The sequence below is a fragment of the Abrus precatorius genome, unplaced genomic scaffold (genome assembly GCF_003935025.1).
Source record: "Abrus precatorius isolate BTA unplaced genomic scaffold, Abrus_2018 Scaffold8, whole genome shotgun sequence".
NCBI lineage: Eukaryota > Viridiplantae > Streptophyta > Magnoliopsida > Fabales > Fabaceae > Abrus > Abrus precatorius.
In genome coordinates, this window is record NW_020874428.1 from 7287435 (window position 1) to 7304389 (window position 16955).

General features: G+C 22.9%; 1 protein-coding gene across 1 annotated transcript; it reads left to right on the plus strand.

The window, feature by feature from the left end:
• The first annotated feature begins 687 nt into the window (after window positions 1–687).
• On the plus strand, window positions 688–2089 carry LOC113847594. The gene is made up of 4 exons (XM_027476792.1): window positions 688–906; window positions 1001–1119; window positions 1231–1358; window positions 1553–2089. The coding sequence occupies exons 1-4, from the start codon at window positions 855–857 to the stop codon at window positions 1686–1688; spliced, it is 435 nt and encodes a 144-aa protein (XP_027332593.1). The 5' UTR covers window positions 688–854; the 3' UTR covers window positions 1689–2089.
• The last annotated feature ends 14866 nt before the right edge of the window (window positions 2090–16955 follow it).

Genomic DNA, 16955 nt, shown 5'->3' on the forward strand with positions numbered 1-16955 from the left:
TTTTATTAAGCAATTTTCAATTGAATTTCATTTAATAAAAAAGGTGTATTGAAAAAAGAATATCTTTAATCTTGTAGAGTATGTGAAGTAGTCCAAACTGTACAAACATGACTTTTAATTTCATGCTCAAATGATGTACGAATTAAAATTAGAAAACATGAAAACCAACAATGATTGTAATCAAATGAGAAGGCAAAATATCTATCAGGTTGAAAGAAGAATATAAGGTTTAGAGCAAAAATTGCCGGTGAGGTTCCCACCTTGTCTTCTAATTCTGTGGGCTACCATAACTGAAACCCAGAATATTCATTTTATTATTCATGAGAATCAACGTTATATTTTATATTAGTGATTTGTAAGATGTCTTGTAAATTAAGAAATATTTTATATTATTTTTTTTACATATAAATTTCTCAAAATCATATATGAACCAACGTTATTGAACCGCTTTGTAAAAGATAATTAATTTTAAAACACTTTTAAAATAAATAAAAGATTATACAGTATTATTATTTTTATTATTTAGTTATATATTATACATTCATCTTGTAAATTATATATTATGTTCTTTTAATATATATTATTATCTCCTCAATTTCTGTCTGTGACATCACCCGTTTAATTTAAAACATTAGTAAAAATATAATTATTCTATATTTTAAGTGGGAGGCATTCCATCTTTTCATCACGCATTAAAAAAATTCCTAAGAGATAAGACCAAGAGGAAAAGGAATAACGCTCCAAGCAGCTACCACTATAAAATATAATAATCTTAAGAAGTTTACAGAGTAGGTAGTTTACTTATCCACAAAGACAGTCATTTACTCATTCTAGTGTGATAGCACCATACCAAAATGGGTTCTCTTATGGCAGGATGGGACTCTACTCTCATGGATCCTCAATCTGGTAAACCATGTTTTATGTTTAAACCTTTTTCTAGATTAGCCATGTTAATTAATAACTAGTAATTCTAACGAGGGAAAACTTTTCAATGTTTTAGCCACACTCAAAAGGAATCGCTCACTAACCAAAGATGAAATAGATGCTTACTGGAAATCAAGGAAGAAGATAGAAGAAGAACACCTTAAAGCTATTGCCAATACATCAGAGACTAACCAGGTTTGAAATTGAAACCTTTTTTTGTGCTTTTGTGTATCTTGTATATTAATATAAAGAGAAAATAAGGGGAAAAATCTAAAATTTGTAATTATTATGATGCACCCTGGACAGGGTAGCAAATACACAGATCCAGAGAAGAAGATGCAGAAGTCAATCACCATGCCCTTGACCCGTGTACGAGACTCCATAAATATGGATGTTGACACAAGTTTGGAGCAGCTTATCAAGAAAAATGGCTGGTAAATTTTTTAAATAAGTATAATAATAATTTATAAACAAAACTAAAATGTTATGGATTATAAAAATAAAATGAAAAATACCAAAACATAAGTTCTAACACACTCTTCATTTCACATCTTGATTATTAATAGATTTTAGTTAATATAATACAAAAGGGTATTAGAGAATGTGTTTCTGAAATGTATACATGCAGGTGGACGAAGAGTAGCTGGGCATTTCTGAATGAGCCTCCGGTGAATGAAGCTGCGTCGAACAAGTACACACCGCAGTTTCACGTTGCCAACTTGGGATCATCAAAATTTAACCCCAGAGATGGAATCAGTGCTTAGTATGATGAATCTTAACTAATAATTAAAGTACCCAACCTTTTTGTGTGTGTGTGTGTATATATATATATACTAAATACTTGTTCGTGTCTTCATCAACTAGAAAAATAATATAATATGTGTAGTGCGTGTGGTTACGACAATGGGCTTTGTTTCTGGAGTTTGTGTTAGTATGTAAGGATTGATCTATTTTGGTGCTCATAGTTCTGCAAATCAACTGTGTTGTGTGGTTTGTTTGTAGAAGTGATGAAAATTTCCGAACAATGAGTGACTTTGATGTGCTAATTATTTACAAGATATATAGTACTTGTCATTAATCCTTCTGTAAATTATTCGAACAAAAATGTTACTGTGCCCCTATGGTTCTCTCTAGCCGAGAGCTAGCAAGAAGATTTCACAACTTGGAAATTAGAAATTACTAGTAATTACATGTAAATGCCAACTGTGACCCGTACGAGATAAAAATAGAAGCCATCATGAAAAGAAAATAATTTTATTTTAAAAAAGTATTATTACGTCAAAATAATAAGGAGAAAATTGGATATCACGTTAATAAATTAAATAACTACCAGTGCTTTTTCTCCCCTTGTTATGGGAAATTAAAATGAAAAGACATAAAGAGGACGAAGATAAGATCGAAATTGTATACTTTACTCGTTGACATAAAAGAAGAATAAGAAAAATAAATTATTTATTTATTTAGGTCTGGACAAAAATATTTCTCCTCATTTGGAGAAACTTTTTTTATTTTTTTCTCATGTAGATTTTTATTTTTTATTTTTATGTAATGTTAATAATTTTTATTATCATATAAATTTATGAAATTGTGAGAGGTTGTTAAGTTTTTACTTTGTGAAATGTTAAGACACATAAATTTAACTAATAATTTTTTACAATGATTTTAATTTTAGTTAAACGATGCGTAGAATAATTTTATGTGATTAAAATAATATTATTTTACAACGATTGAAATTAATTTGGAGTTTATATACTAAAAGTACGATATAATATTTATCTCAACTGTCACTTACTTTACACTTTAATAAAAGTTAACACCAATATTTAATAAAGTCGAAGATTAATAAATTTAATTTAAAATATTAAAAACTAATTTAATGATGTTTCTAATTTTAAAAATTAATCGTAAGGTTTGTTCATTTTTATTTTGATTGTTTATTTCATATTTTTATATAAGAAACAAAATTATATGTAGTTTTAAAATATAAAACTACTACCTAACACAAATATCAATTAATAAAAAATAATTTCAGTTTTATATGTAGTTTTAAATTTGAATATATATTTTTAATTATTAATAAATTATAATTAATAATTAAAAATATATTAAAAGATGTGTGATAGAGAATGTATGTACCCTAAGATGTTTTTCTCTTGAGTTGTTTAGATGACAGCATCACCGATTCCAGTAACTTCTGCGTACTTTGTCGGCCATTTTATAATAATAATATTAATTAATACTCGATTAGTGCTTTCATGCTTGTCTGCCATTGTGTGGCAAGAGTGTATACGGGTGGGGCTTATTTTTATTTTTTATTCAATTTAAAACTTTGATAAGATAAATTATATTTAAAGTTTTTATAATTAATAAAAATATCTGAAATTTTTATTTTATGCAATACTTTTAATTTGTCACAAGTCATAACATAACGGCAAACTGTTTTTAAAAAAATATTGTTTAGATCTAAAATATTTTCTAAAAATTCAAGGAGTTATCACCAAAATTTATTAAAAAAATTAAATAATTTATAAAATAATATAATCTTAAAAAAAATAGGTTTATATGTAAAAAAAGTATTAGTATACTACAACATCTATTTAAATATTTATTTAACTCTTACACAATAATTATTTCTAGTTTTATTTTTAAATAAATTTATTTACTGAAATATTAATTAATATCTTAAAAAATAAAAATTTATTTTAACTTGACTGATACTTTTACATATTTATAGGTACAACGGGGAACACAAAATTAGGTAGTTTCATTATCAAAATTATAAAATTGGTTGATTAAAATTAAGTTTAGTAAAGAAAGTTTATTTTGAAGTTTTCATAAAATTATAACATTTAGAATATAAGATAACGTAATTATACATGTATTATATTATAAATAATATATAAGGTAAAAGAAGAAAAATATTTTTATTTGTAAATAAATATTTAAATTTATAATTAAATTTAAAGATTAATATTAAAATAGAATTTAAGATAGCGTATAATATACATATAAATTTCTTATAATTTATTAGACAAGCGATGTAAATTATTCATTAATGTTGTAAAAGTTTGTATAATAAAATAAAAAAATAAAATTTAGTAATTAAATATTTAGTTATTTAATTTATTAAAGTTAGAAATATGACTTAAGAAAATGTAAAATATAAAATTAATTTTATTTATTGAAAGGATTAAATATATTTAAATTAATCAATAAAAATAATTATTCAATAAAAAGATTAAAATATTATTTGATAAATTTATATTGCATAAGACTCAAAATAACGTTAGTATACAAAAGTTTTAATGATTTAAAGTATATAAAAGTAAAAATATTACATAATAATACTACAAATTGTTGCATTGATACGATGAAAAGATTTTAATTATATTAATTAATAAGTAGATAAATAAATTCTTTTTATAATAGAAATAGAGAAATATTTGAGAAAATATATTTTTAATTAATTATGAAAATAAAAATTATAAGAAATATACTTAAATTAATGATATATATATATATATATATATATAATCAGAGATAAATATGATTGAGTCATAATAATTTACATTATTTAATAATTTAAATAGAATAATATTTTAGATGATAAGTTTTAATTAAAGAAAAATAATTATGTAATTAATTAATTTCAGAAGATAAATTTAAATTTTTAATATATTAATAGTGTATAAAACTTTTGGTATACATAAATTTTGATAATTTATAACGCATAGAAAAAAGTCTCTACACATTAATATTATAAATTATTATATTAATAAAATAATTTTATTTAATTAGTTAATTAATTAATAAATTAGTAAATATAAAGAGAACATATTTTGATTAATTATTAAAATAATTATCTAATTAAATAAAGATAACATATAATAAATTAATATTACATAAATAAAGCATGTACATATAAGTTTTATCAATTTATAATAAATAATGATAAATAAATTATATATTAGTATTATAAATTAATACAATTATATTATTATTTATTCATTTATTATAAAAAAAATAATTTACTATTCATGAAATAAAAAAATAAATCATAAACATAAAATTAAATCACATCAATATTCTATAAAAATATAATAAATAAAATAAAAAATAATAATTTTAAAGAAAAATAATCAACATAATAATTAAAATATAAATAATAAAATAATATAAAAAATTATAGAAAAATTTATTATTAATGTTAGAATAGGATAAATTTTATAAATAAAAATACAACTCAAATATAATATGATTAAAAAAACAAATTAATGTTAAAATCATTAATTAAATGAAATTTGAAAGAAAAGAAAAGAAAAAATGAGAATATCAAAATATAATTAATGCAAGAGTGTGAGTCAGTTTAATTATAGTGAATAATTATTATTGTGACAAAATAAAATATATTTACAAAAAAATTATTATTATTATTATGATTATTATTATTATTATTATTATTATTATTATTTATAATAAGCAATCGAATTAAAAGAACCATATTTAAAAAATAAAAATAAAATATTTATAATTAAAATATATTAAAAATAAATAAATAAATAATTTTTATTACTTGGTGTAATAATTTAGACCACTTATTACAGAAAAGAACAAAATAAAATTTTTAAATAAAAAATAAATTTTTATTTTTTTAAAAAAAAGTAATAAGGACAAAAATGTCTAAAAATAAAAAAAATATTTAGTTTTAAAGGATTGTGTTTTCTTAGATTATAAAATGAATTTTATTTTTTTTAAAGAGAGAGGCTATAAAAGGAATGGAGTTAAATTTAATGGAAATCATGGTTGTGATGGGTTAGGGAGGAAAACTTTTCATAATTGAAGATAATGGGTTGAGGGATAAGAGTTTTTATGGTCAGAGTGATGAGTTGAGAGGAATGAGTTTCTACAAGTGTGGTATGTGAAGGGTGGGTTGAGGAAGGAATATGGAGAGTAATGCATTCTTTCATTGTTGGGAATGTGGGTTGAAGGAGAAGAATATGATTATTTGTAGTTGAAGATAATGGCCAGAGGAAGAGAAAGGAATAGATAATGGGGGAGAAAATAAGTGGGTTTAAGAGTTTGGGCAGCGGTAGTAGGGATGTGAGAGAGGTCGATATTTACTTTTACTATATTTTGTTTAATTTTTACTTTTTTTTGGTCAATTTTAATCTAAATTTTTGGATAAAATTTGTTACTTCATCTTTTTAGTATTATATTGTATAAAATTCTAATTTTTTTTTTATAAATACTCATGTTTACATTTATAAAAGTTCGCTCTTTTTTTTATCTTATACATCGTAGTTATAAAGTTGAGTTAAAATATTTTTGCAAAAATTAATATTTTTGTCCTCTAACTTAAGATTTAAATTTGATTTTATCCTTCAAGTTTATTTTGATTTATTTTAGTTCTCCAACTATTATAAATATTTTAAATAAATTCTTTTCCATTAAAAATATTAACTTAGTTAATTTTTTATCTTTTTTTGTCATGTATATTGTTTTATATTATTCATTGTCTTCTTTCTTAAATTTGTGCAATGTTCATTTTTTTTAGATGAAAAAATATTTAGAAAAAAAAAAACTTTTTAATCGATGTCGCAACTGGGCGGTCGTAACAGTACGGCGAAAAACGTTTTCAAAAATATCAGAGGAGTCACCACCAAAGTTTATTTTAAGAAAAAATCTTGGAAAAAACTTAAATATAATACGATATTTGAAACCAAAAATGAGTTCGGGAGTCATTTACGTGTAGGGAAGGTATTAGCACCCTACAACGTCCGTTTAAAAATGGTTACCTAAAATTAATTGTGAAAATTCATTCTAATTTTAAAAAATATTTATTTAACCCCCAAACATTAATTATTTTATTTTAGAAGAAGAAATACTATTTATTAAAATATTATTTGGGTAATTTTAAAATTTATTTTGACTTGACGAGTTCGGTTCCCGCTCCTACGTATTCCCAGGTGCAATGGAGAACTCAAAGTCACGTAGTTCTATCTAAAAAGTTATGAAATTAGTTGATTAAAATTAAGTTTAGTAAAAGAAAATTTATTTTGAAATTAAAATTATTTTGTAAAATTATAATATTTAGAATACAAGATAACGCAGTTATACATGTATCCTACGAGAAACAATACAGAAAGTGAAGGAAGATCACACAACTATATTGCAAATCATTAAAAATATTTTATTCGTAAATCAGGTATTTAAATTTAAATTTTGATTATAATTAACGTTGAAAGAGAATTTAAGATATCGTAAGCTATACATAAATCTCTTATAATTTATTGAATAATTGAAGGTAATGTAAATTACACATCGATGGTGTAAATTTTTTTATAAATAAGCAAAGAGATGTTTAGTTATTTAATTGATCAGAATTAGAAATATGACTTAAGAAATTTTAAAATTTGAAATCAATCTTATTTGATGAAAGGAGTAAATATATATTTGAATTGATTAAAAATTATTTAATAAGAAATAAATAAAACTTTGTTTGATAAATTTATATTGTATAGAACCTAAGGAAACGTAGGTACACATAGGTTCTAACAATTTACAATGCATGAGGGTAGAGTCGCTACACATTAGCATTATAAATTGTTTTATTAATAAAACAATTTAGATTTAAATTAGTTGATTGATTCGTAAGTAAGTTAGTAATTAGAAAGAAAAATATACTTTGATTTATTATTAGAGTGATTAACTAATTAATTTAAGACAATACATGATAAATTAATATTGCATAAAGTCTTGGTAACGTAGGCACACATAGACTTTATCAATTTATAATACATGACGATAGAGAAACTATACGTTAGTATTATAAATTGATGCAATTATATTATTATTTTTTAATTAAAAAATAAAAAATAAAAAATATAATGTAAAAAGATAAACTATAAATATAAATTAAATCATTATCTATATTTTATAAATATACAACAACAACCATAATAATAATAATAATAATAACAATTTTAAATGATAAGTGACTAACATAATAACTAAAGCAAAAAATAATGAGATAATATAAAAGAAAATTAAAGAAAATTTTATTGTTAATATTAGAATAAAATAAAACTAAGAAAATTAATAAAAAGGTAATAATAAAATAAAATAAAATCAACAAATAAAATATATTATTTATGATAAACTATATCACTAGAATATAATCTGGGATAGGAATAATAAAAATAATAATGTTCACTCTTTTAACAAAAGGATTAAAAAAAATCGTGAAACAAAACTTAAAAATCCAAAAGTAAAAAAAGAAAGAAGAAAAAAAAGAAAAAGAAAAAATAAAAATAAAACATTTAAGATAAAAGACGTAAATGAAACGAAAGTAAAAGCCGAGACATATGTTGCAAAGGTAATCGGAATCGGATTGGAACAAAACTTTCACGTTAGAAAATTTTAAAAGAATATATATAAAAAATAACAAAAAAACAAAAAAAAAAGTGAAAAGTTGATGGAAGTCTGGCACCTCGTGAGTAGGTAGCAGTTTCGTGTTCTAGACTTCAGGCCCTTTTCAAATCAATGTTTTCAAATAGCATCATATTATATTATTAAAATGTATAGCAAAAGTAATAACAATGGTTTCACAATTTGATTTCAATATTTCTCTTCTATCTCTCATTTACCCAGCAGCTCTTTTGAAAACATTTTATTTTTATCACTCGTTGTTCTTCAAAGATATTCAACGACGAATAAAGTAATAAAGCGAGAAAGAAATACCTGGAGCCGGTAATGAATTTTCTTCTTTTATTTCTAATCTCTTCTTCCTCCTTTCTCTCAGATCTCTCTTATAATTTTTTTTAAAAAAAATAATTGGCCGCTCTTAAAATTTTCGTCTCTCCCCTTCTCAAATCCCTTACTTGTGTATTTATATGGATTTCGTTCTTCTCATCTTAGGGTTTTACATGAAGACAATCTTTTGAACCTTTCTCTTTTTATGCATGGAGTTTACTCTATGAGCTGAGTGTAAGTCTGTCTGATGCAGGATTTCCATTTCTGAGGCTAAATCTCTTTTTTCAAAATTTTATATATATATTTTTTGAAAAATAAAAGTATAAAATTTTGAGAGTAATCGTGGAAAAGAAAAAAAATGGTATTCACAATCGATTTGGCACTACGATTTAGAAAAAATATGTTCTTTGAAAATGTATTTGGCAAAGCGTCATAAAGTTTATTCATACGTAGATTCAAAACTTGAAGTTATGATAACTTTGCAAGCACAGTGAAACTTGAAACAAAACTTTCACACGGATAGTTGCTTGTCCTTTTATATTTATTGGTCTTTGCATTCTCCCTGTTCCTTATGTCATATCCATGATAGCTTTGTCTTGTTTGAGTTCAAAACCTCCTTCACTGTTAATATTAGTTATTATGATAATATTGTTTTTATGATATACTTCATTGCCAACATGCTTACCTAAAAACAACAACGTGGGACAATGGAACAAATTGTTGCTCTAGGCTAAGGGTCACTTGTCATCCCATATTTGATCTCTTCATCGAACTTGATTTCACTTGTAAAGAAAGCTAATGAATACATCACTACAAATCATATTGTAAGTCTTGTGAGTCTAGTAGTCATAAAAAATTGTAAGAGCAAACATAAAGATAATTTGAGCTCTTGCAATTCTATAAACCTCTTCAAGGACATTCATGGTTTTTACAAGAAAATTCCAACCAATTGCCCCAAAGATATCCTTTTGAAAAAGGTTTTGGTAATAAAATTCAATATCAAACAAGAATTTTGTGCTTGTAGTACTAAGTAGATGTAGTACCTGCCGTTGTCATTAATACAAAAGTAATATATGAAAAATAAAATGTTAAAATAGAACATTGCACAAAGTTAAGGAAGAAAGTGATTCACAAATTTTAGAGAGAAAAAAAAAGATAAACAATACACAATCTAAGAAAAAAGGCGACAAATAATGCAAAACAATACATGTGGCATAAAAAATATTAACAAAATTATTGTTTTAAATAAAAATATCTTATTTAAAATATTTTTAAAAGTTAAAAAACTAAAATGAATCAAAATAAACTTAGAGAATAAAAACAATAATTTTGTCAATATTTTTTTAAAATATTATTACAAATGATTATATATATATAAGCATTTATAAAAATTAATAAAAAAGTTATTCTTTAATTATTGAAAAATAATTATATTTTAAACTAAAATATTTGTGCATTGCACATGCTACTAATTTAATTACATAAATTATTTAGAATTAATTATGTTGTTATATAAATAAGAAATTTTCAAAATAAAGAAGAAAATATATTAAGTAAAATTTTATTGAATTTTAAAGGGTATAACCTTAAATCAAATGTAAAATAAATATTTTTTAATATTTTTTATTATCCTATAAATCAAATGTATTGGTTGAGAAAAAAATATTTTTTATTTAAAATGAAATACTAAAAATATTCAATATTTATGTTTAAGCAATTAAAAACATAACAAATTATTTAATTCCTTTTAGCACGCAATAAAAAAATATACATTAATAAATTAGATTGATATGATTAAATTTTATCAAAATATAAAATAAATATTTTTCTTTGAATAAATTTAATTATTATTATAAACTATTTCACTGTCTTTTTTTTTTCCTAGAAATTTCATTGTCTCTTTTTATGTGAGTAATAAAAAAATTTCTTATAATTTTACCTTATTAGGTTTTATAATATAATTCTCATGCATACTTTTTAAATTAAATAATTTAATTTATTTATATATTTAAATAATATGTTATAGATGATTATTTTTAACATTGATAGTTAGGTAAACCTGAAAATTTATGAATGCTTTATTTGACTAGATTTTAATTTTAATATTTTAAAAATATTTTATTTTAGTGAAATAATTTAACCATAATTAAAACATTTAAAATTCGTAAGAATAAAATTGAACACACTTATATGTATAAATATTACATTATAATAAAAAAAATTTAATTACTCAAAAAGATGTTGTAATATTTTTTAATATTTTCACATAGGCATATTGTTTTTTTACTTAATAATTTTTCATAAATATTTTTTAAAATATTATAAAAACTAATTTTTTTGAAACTACAGTATCTATTTTGCATATTAATAAAAGTGATATAAAAGTTATAATACTTTTTTACATGACCAATATTTACTCTAATTTAAGTTAAATTTATGATTGTATTTGTAAATTATTTTAAACTTATTTTAGCATAATTTTTTATTATATAAATCAATATGTAATTATCAATCATGAAATTTCTAAACAAAATATAATTTTTTTAAAAATAAATTTTCATATTTGTTAGATATATATTTTTAGATAGAAGAAGAAAAATAGAGAAAAAAAGATAAGTTTAATGAGTAATGTTATAATATATATATATATATATATATATATATATATAATTTAAACAAAAAATTGATACAAATTATTTAAAAAATAAATTAAAAGAAAATTTTAAATTAATAAAACATATTGTATATTTTGTAAAAGAAAAATAAAATATTTATTTTCTTCTATATTTGTTCACACTAGAAAAAAATGTTTCTATTTATCTAATACCAATGGACCTGCTGATGGTTTGGCTAAATAGATCAATTTTTCTAACGCTCCTTTTATTTATAGTTTTATTCTGGTAGGTAGGACTTGTTTGATTTTTAATTTTTAAAAATTATATTTTAAAAAAATTATAAAATTATTTTAAAAAATATATTTTTTTTTGATAATTTTGTTTTTAAAATTATTTTTAATTAAACATTTATTAATTTTAAAAAGAGAAACAGAAAAATAAAATAATTAATAATTCTTTTTTTCAGTTTTAAAAAATGAAAAATATTTTTAAAAATAATTCTTAAAACTTATAATAACAAACAAATTCTTCTATTTTTTATTTTTAAAAACAAAAAACTATGTTTAAAAAGAAAAAACAAACAAGTCTTTATTTTTTTTATAGTTTTCTTCACACTGCTAGAAATATTTGTAATTTTTTTTGAAAAAATCCTTTGTGATAATAAAAAAAATCTTCACTAATATATATTTTTTATTTTCAGAAATTAATTTTTGAAAGTATAGAATCTTTATTTCAAAAAATTATTTTAGAAAACAATTAATAATTTCATAAATTAATTTTTAAAAGTGTAAAATTTTAATTCTGAAAATTTATTTTTGAAAGTATATAATTCTAATTTTAGGAGAGTGTATTGAATTAAGATTTTAAAGAACATTTTTAGTTGAAAAAATTCATGCGAATTTTAAAAGACTTTACAAGATTCTGCAAGACTTTAAAATCAAAATTTTAATAGATTCTGCCAAACGTTTAAGCTAAGATTTTAATAGATTTTACAGAACTTTGTGAACTTTGAACGATTTCGTGAATTTTTAACATAAAGAGTTCAAGATTTTTTCATACATTTAAATTTAAAAAGAGTCAAAGATAAAAATTAATAAAAAACAACAATGTCTAGATAAATAATAATAATTCTTTGTAATATCATGTCCTCCTAAATAATATTTACCCACATATTTATATATATACTAGTTCTCAAGCATTAGCGTCTTTTCGCTCTTACTCCTGGGTTTGAATAATAGGCTCAAAATTATGATCTTCATTAACTGGTAATGTTGAAGATGAAGGTTTGTCCATCGGTTTAATTAAAAATTCATCAGAACAACAATTTTTGTGAAGAAAGTTATGTAATGTTGCACATGCTAACACAAGTTATACTTGTGTCTTAAATAAAAATGGAGGTGTTGACTTAAAAAATGTGAACCTTGATTTTAAAATACTAAATATTCTCTCAATCACATTTTTTAAAGACGCATGACGAAGATTGAACAATTCTTTCTCATTTCCAGGGGTTATTACCCTGACTTGTAAAATCTTGTAAATGATATCTTACATATCAAAATAAAGCTAAAAATTGGCGTCAACTAGGAAATCCACAGTCCACCAAGAAATATTTACCTAATTATATATGCAATATACAATATTAGTATAATAATAATAATAATAATAATAATAATAATAATAATTATTATTATTATTATTATTATTATTATTATTATTATTATTATTTAAAAAATAAACACTCACCTTGAGCTACTTTAAGTTCATTCCTCCTTGTTATAATATCATTTAGTAGCTTAGAATTGTGAGCCGAACTCTCACACCTACTAAGAACGTAAATGAACTCCAAATTAAAATTACAAGCGGCTAAAAGGGGTTGAAGTGGTGAAATGCTTAGGCGAGATGATGAATGCTAGTAAGGTGATTCATAGTGATCTGGTGCTATGAATATATCATTGTTAAAATTATATGAAAAGTTTTCCATCCCAATCAATATTTTCTTTTCCAAAAGGTGTAAAATCAATATCATCAAGGTCTAGTGACATAGAAGTGTGTCCACTAACAGTTCCACCCTCAACGACAATCTTAAAATCCTCATAATTAACCATACTTTTTTTCAAAGATCTTTGTGATTTGGGTGAGACTAGAAAAAAAATTCATTATTAATATATTGAAAATAATGTAATGCACTAAACTTATAAACTATTAATATATTTAAAAGATTACGAATTAATCTCAAATTTAAGTACTCTTTCCATACTTCATCACTAGCGATGAATGTCTTTGTAATTGGGTTCCACTCAAAGGTAGAGTTGTTGTGCATAAGTGTTGATATATTGTTATATTATTTTTTAAACTACTTCATTTGACTCAAGTAATTATTATACATTTTAAAAAATTTAATTTTAGCATTGAGACGAGAAAGAATGACTCTCTCCACATTTATAGCATCACACAGTCTACTTTTTATAGCATCCACTATCTTCCTTGGTCTAAGTTTCATAGTTTTCTTTCTCTTTTCCCTTTCCTTTATTAATTTTTGGGAATCTCCCATTTGAATTACTAAAATAACATATGTTAGAAACTAATTATATAAATAATTATGGATAAGGATACTTGTTAAATTTATATATTACCTAATAAGTACTTATATAATTAAAAACAATACTATAGCCCCATAAAAGACTTAACTGCTATATATATATATATATATATATATATATATATTATTTCTATATTTTACATATTTAAATATCCATTTATTCAATTAAAAAAATACTATATGGTATAGACAAATATCTCAAACTTAAATGTTAAAGGTGTTAGTTAACTATTTGAAGATATACAGTTGATTGTAAAAATTATGATATTAATTTCAACTTTCACCTTTTTTTTACGCGTGTTATAAAAAAAATTACTACTTAAAAGTTAAAATTTTAAGTTAAAACTTCAAGTATTTTCTGTGTTTTATATCTGAGGAACAAATTCAACTAAATAAAACAAGTCAATGACACTGTCATTTACGTTTTCACTAAATAAGGGAACAAAATGAGAACAGTAGTACAATATTATATATGGGTAATAGTGCAATATTATTAGCAGAGAAAAAAATGGAGAAAACAAAATTATAGAAATAAAAGAGATGAAAAACTCACTTATAAATTCTTAAAGTACTTGAAAAGTCACTTCAAATAATCTTCCAAAATCTGATTGTTTTATGAATTTAGTATTTATAGATACCACTAAAAAGTCCTTCAAAATCTCTCTAATATAACAATCATTTAAAATGTTTATATTTTTTAATACCAAACGATTATTTTTAAGTTGTAAAAAGTTTTAAATGAATACTAATAGATTTTAATAGATTTTAAAAATCCAAATTGAATACCACTTGATTATTTTTAAGTAACATAAAATCTTGATTAAATATCAACATTTTTTTATTTAATTTTTTTTTAAATTCTATGAAATCTTTAACCAATACATCCTTTTATAAACCTATTTTTAAAAATAATTAATAATTCTAGAATATAATTTTTTGAGGTGTCTAGAAACATATGCTTAGAGGTATAGAGTTCTAATTTCAGGAATTAATCTTTTTCAAACGGTTAATAATTCAAGAAATTTATTTCAAAAGAGTGCAAAAATTTAATTCTAAAAATTAATTTTTGAAAGTATAAAATCTTAAATGTAGAAACTTATTTTCGAAAGAATGTCAATGTTATATATATATATATATATGTATGTATATAATTTGTAAAATATAAAATATTGCAAAAAGCAATCCTCTTCCAGCAGATGCGATGGGTATTGTATATCGTAGGTCGTCGAACTCTGTCTGACCCCTTCACACCAAAAAGAGCTGTGTCTGTTCAATGACCAAAAAAGTGAAGACTCTGTCTTGGCCCTCCTTACTTACATTTAAAAATTAATATAATATTAACCTTTTTACCTTATTCTTATCTTTATGCAATTTTTTAATGTTTTACCCTCTTATTATAAATAAAAAATAACTTTAATTATAAATAAAAATATTATTTATATTTTTTAATTTATAAATTATCCTGTGAGGATAAAAGATAATTCAGTAATGTTTTAATAAAAACAGATTTTAAATTAGCTATCCAACTAATTTTTTTTTAAATGTGTATAAAGGTTATGGCATATTTTCTATAATTAAAAATGATAAAAAAGTTCCAATAAATAAATGCGTTGAATTTTTATTCCTTTTACTAATTTAAAACATTCTGAAGGGGATAGTTATTGATACTTTTTCTCCAATCCTCTTTAGTTTATCCCCTTCCTTTGTGAAAATGTTTATGGGATAACTTTTCCAAAATATATCAATTAGTTATACCATTAATTTCGACGCTGGCTTAGTTAAAATGGTAGAATACTTTTTGCCATGAAATTACTTTGGAACGAGGTGTGTTTCTCCTTTTCTACATGTTAACACAACGATGAAATATACTAAACAATCTATAGTAATCAATTTAAACTCGAGGCATCAACACAAACGAAAATTTACAATTACGAGAATATTATTTTCTGATCAATTCATTGTTTCTTGAGAGGGCATCCCATGAGCATGATCATCGATTACTACTTGTCTATCTAATATTCGTTCGCTGTAGGAGACAACAACGTGTACCCATGATTTGTTCTGTTCCTTCTAAGAGAATGATTATGAAATGAAGTCATATGAGTAACACTTCTATTACTTTCCGGTGATGTTATTGGCGTCGTTGCTGCATTTACCACCGTCATGGCTGGTGGCGGCGGCGATCTTCTAATACCATTTTGAATGCAACCCGCCATTATTCTTCTGGCCTTCATTACATCGGTTGAATTTCCTACAAGGTTGGATATGAAGAGAGAACAACAAAAAGAAATTTACAAAGTCCTGATGATAAAAAAAAAAAAAAAAACAAATATATTAGATAATTCCTGAGGAAAATTAACAGTCCCTTAATGATTGTTACCATTAGACTCAAAGTGGGCTTTTGAATTTTCTGCCAAAAGAATTAGTGTCGGTGTGATGATCGTGAGGAAAGCCCAGAAGAAGAATATTGGAATCAAAGTTCTTTCACTCATTTGTGGAGAAAATTTAGAGCAATTTCATGAGCATTTGTATAAAGTTTATAATGCAAAGACTTGCGTGCTGGGAGATAGAGACGTGGAAGATGTTCTTGGCTTCAAGAGATGAGCTGGCCATGTTTAAAGATCATTGCTATTAGAAAATTTGAACCCGTTACTTAATTTCCTGCATTTGTTTTTATTACCACGAAGAATGCTACTTACATAAACGTAATCTTCAATACAATTTTTAAAAGATAATTAATTTATAAAACGAGTGCTTCGATTTCTTAAAAAATAACACAAAATACAATAAAAAGGTGTTTTTAGCATTTCTTTATTATAAAAGAGAGTCAAGTTTTGATTGACAACTTAAAAGTGTGTTGACCCTTTGTTAGCCCAAATTTTCAAGTATATAAATAGGATTAGAAGATAATAATTAGTTGTTTTTTGATAAATGTATATAACTCTCCTTCTTAACAAAAGTCCAAACACACTTAAACTAAGCTGTGATTTTGTTTACTGGTGTTGGGTAGTTATTGTAATAACCCAATGATCTAGCTGGCTGCAGATCACTGTCACTGATTGAAT